The sequence below is a fragment of the Herpailurus yagouaroundi genome, unplaced genomic scaffold (assembly GCF_014898765.1).
Source record: "Herpailurus yagouaroundi ecotype Mexico unplaced genomic scaffold, PumYag 180, whole genome shotgun sequence".
Classification (NCBI taxonomy): domain Eukaryota; kingdom Metazoa; phylum Chordata; class Mammalia; order Carnivora; family Felidae; genus Herpailurus; species Herpailurus yagouaroundi.
Window position 1 is genome coordinate 21,925,501 of NW_024412411.1, and position 884 is coordinate 21,926,384.

At 61.2% G+C, this 884-nt stretch overlaps 1 protein-coding gene across 1 annotated transcript in view; it reads right to left on the reverse strand.

The window, feature by feature from the left end:
• The window catches only part of VSTM5 (V-set and transmembrane domain containing 5), a 37,138-nt gene extending 36,541 nt beyond the window's left edge, over positions 1–597 (reverse strand). Inside the window, exon 1 of the mRNA XM_040489631.1 lies at positions 122–597. Coding sequence (XP_040345565.1) covers positions 122–212 — 91 coding nt within the window. The 5' untranslated portion in view covers positions 213–597. The remainder of the gene's footprint in view (positions 1–121) is intronic.
• Positions 598–884: the final 287 nt, after the last annotated feature.

An 884-nucleotide genomic window follows, 5' to 3' on the forward strand; every position in this document is an offset into this window, starting at 1 on the left:
GCCGCGCCCCGCGCACCCCGCGGTCCTCCGCAGCCCTCCTGGCCCCGCCGCCCCGCCGCGCCCCGAGCCTCCCCGCTGCGCTCGCCCCGCCGCCTCCCCCGCTCCGCCGCCCCGCGCTTACTTTGCAGACAGCAGGCTGCGGTCAGGCAGAGGGCGAGGAGCCCCAGGGATATGCCGCGGTTCTTCCTACTCCCGCTCGGCAGAGGCCTCATGAGCAATCCCGGCACGGCTCCGGCCCGGCATGGGCTTCCAGGCGGCGAGCGCGGGCCCGACTGTGCGCTGTCACAGCGCCGTGCGGCTCCCGCCCGCCCGCCGCCTCTGCCCTCCTCCTCGGAGTCTGGCAGGTCCTCTAGGGCCAAATGCAGATGAGCTGATCCTATTGTGGTTGAGCCAGTTCCCAAGGAGTGGGAAGGAAAAGAGAGGAGAGACAGAGAGAATGGGAAAGCAGTGGGAATGCACACGCTCAGAAGTAAATAATGGCAAATAAAGAGCAGGCTCCTTCCGTTCACACCCAGCGTCCTGGTATTGATTCCAGACTCAGCTGGATGCTGGATACAAGAGGGAGGGAAAGTACTAGCTGTTGGCTGAGGACCAAGAGAGACCATCTAATGGCTTCACGGGCAACCAGAAGGCTTTTAGGAAAGTGAAGTGACAGCCTGGGGTAAGAGGGGTGGGAAGAAGGGGACAACAAGAGAGCCTCAGGCAGCTCTGGGTGGAGCCATTGGATACTAATGATATCCACCCACCATCTATCCATCCATCTGTCCACCATCCACACACCGGTCCATCCATCCATCTACCCACATACCCATCTACCCATGCACCAATCCATCCCTTCATCTATCCAAGTGTTCTTGGACAGCCTATTTGTTTGCAAAGGGCCT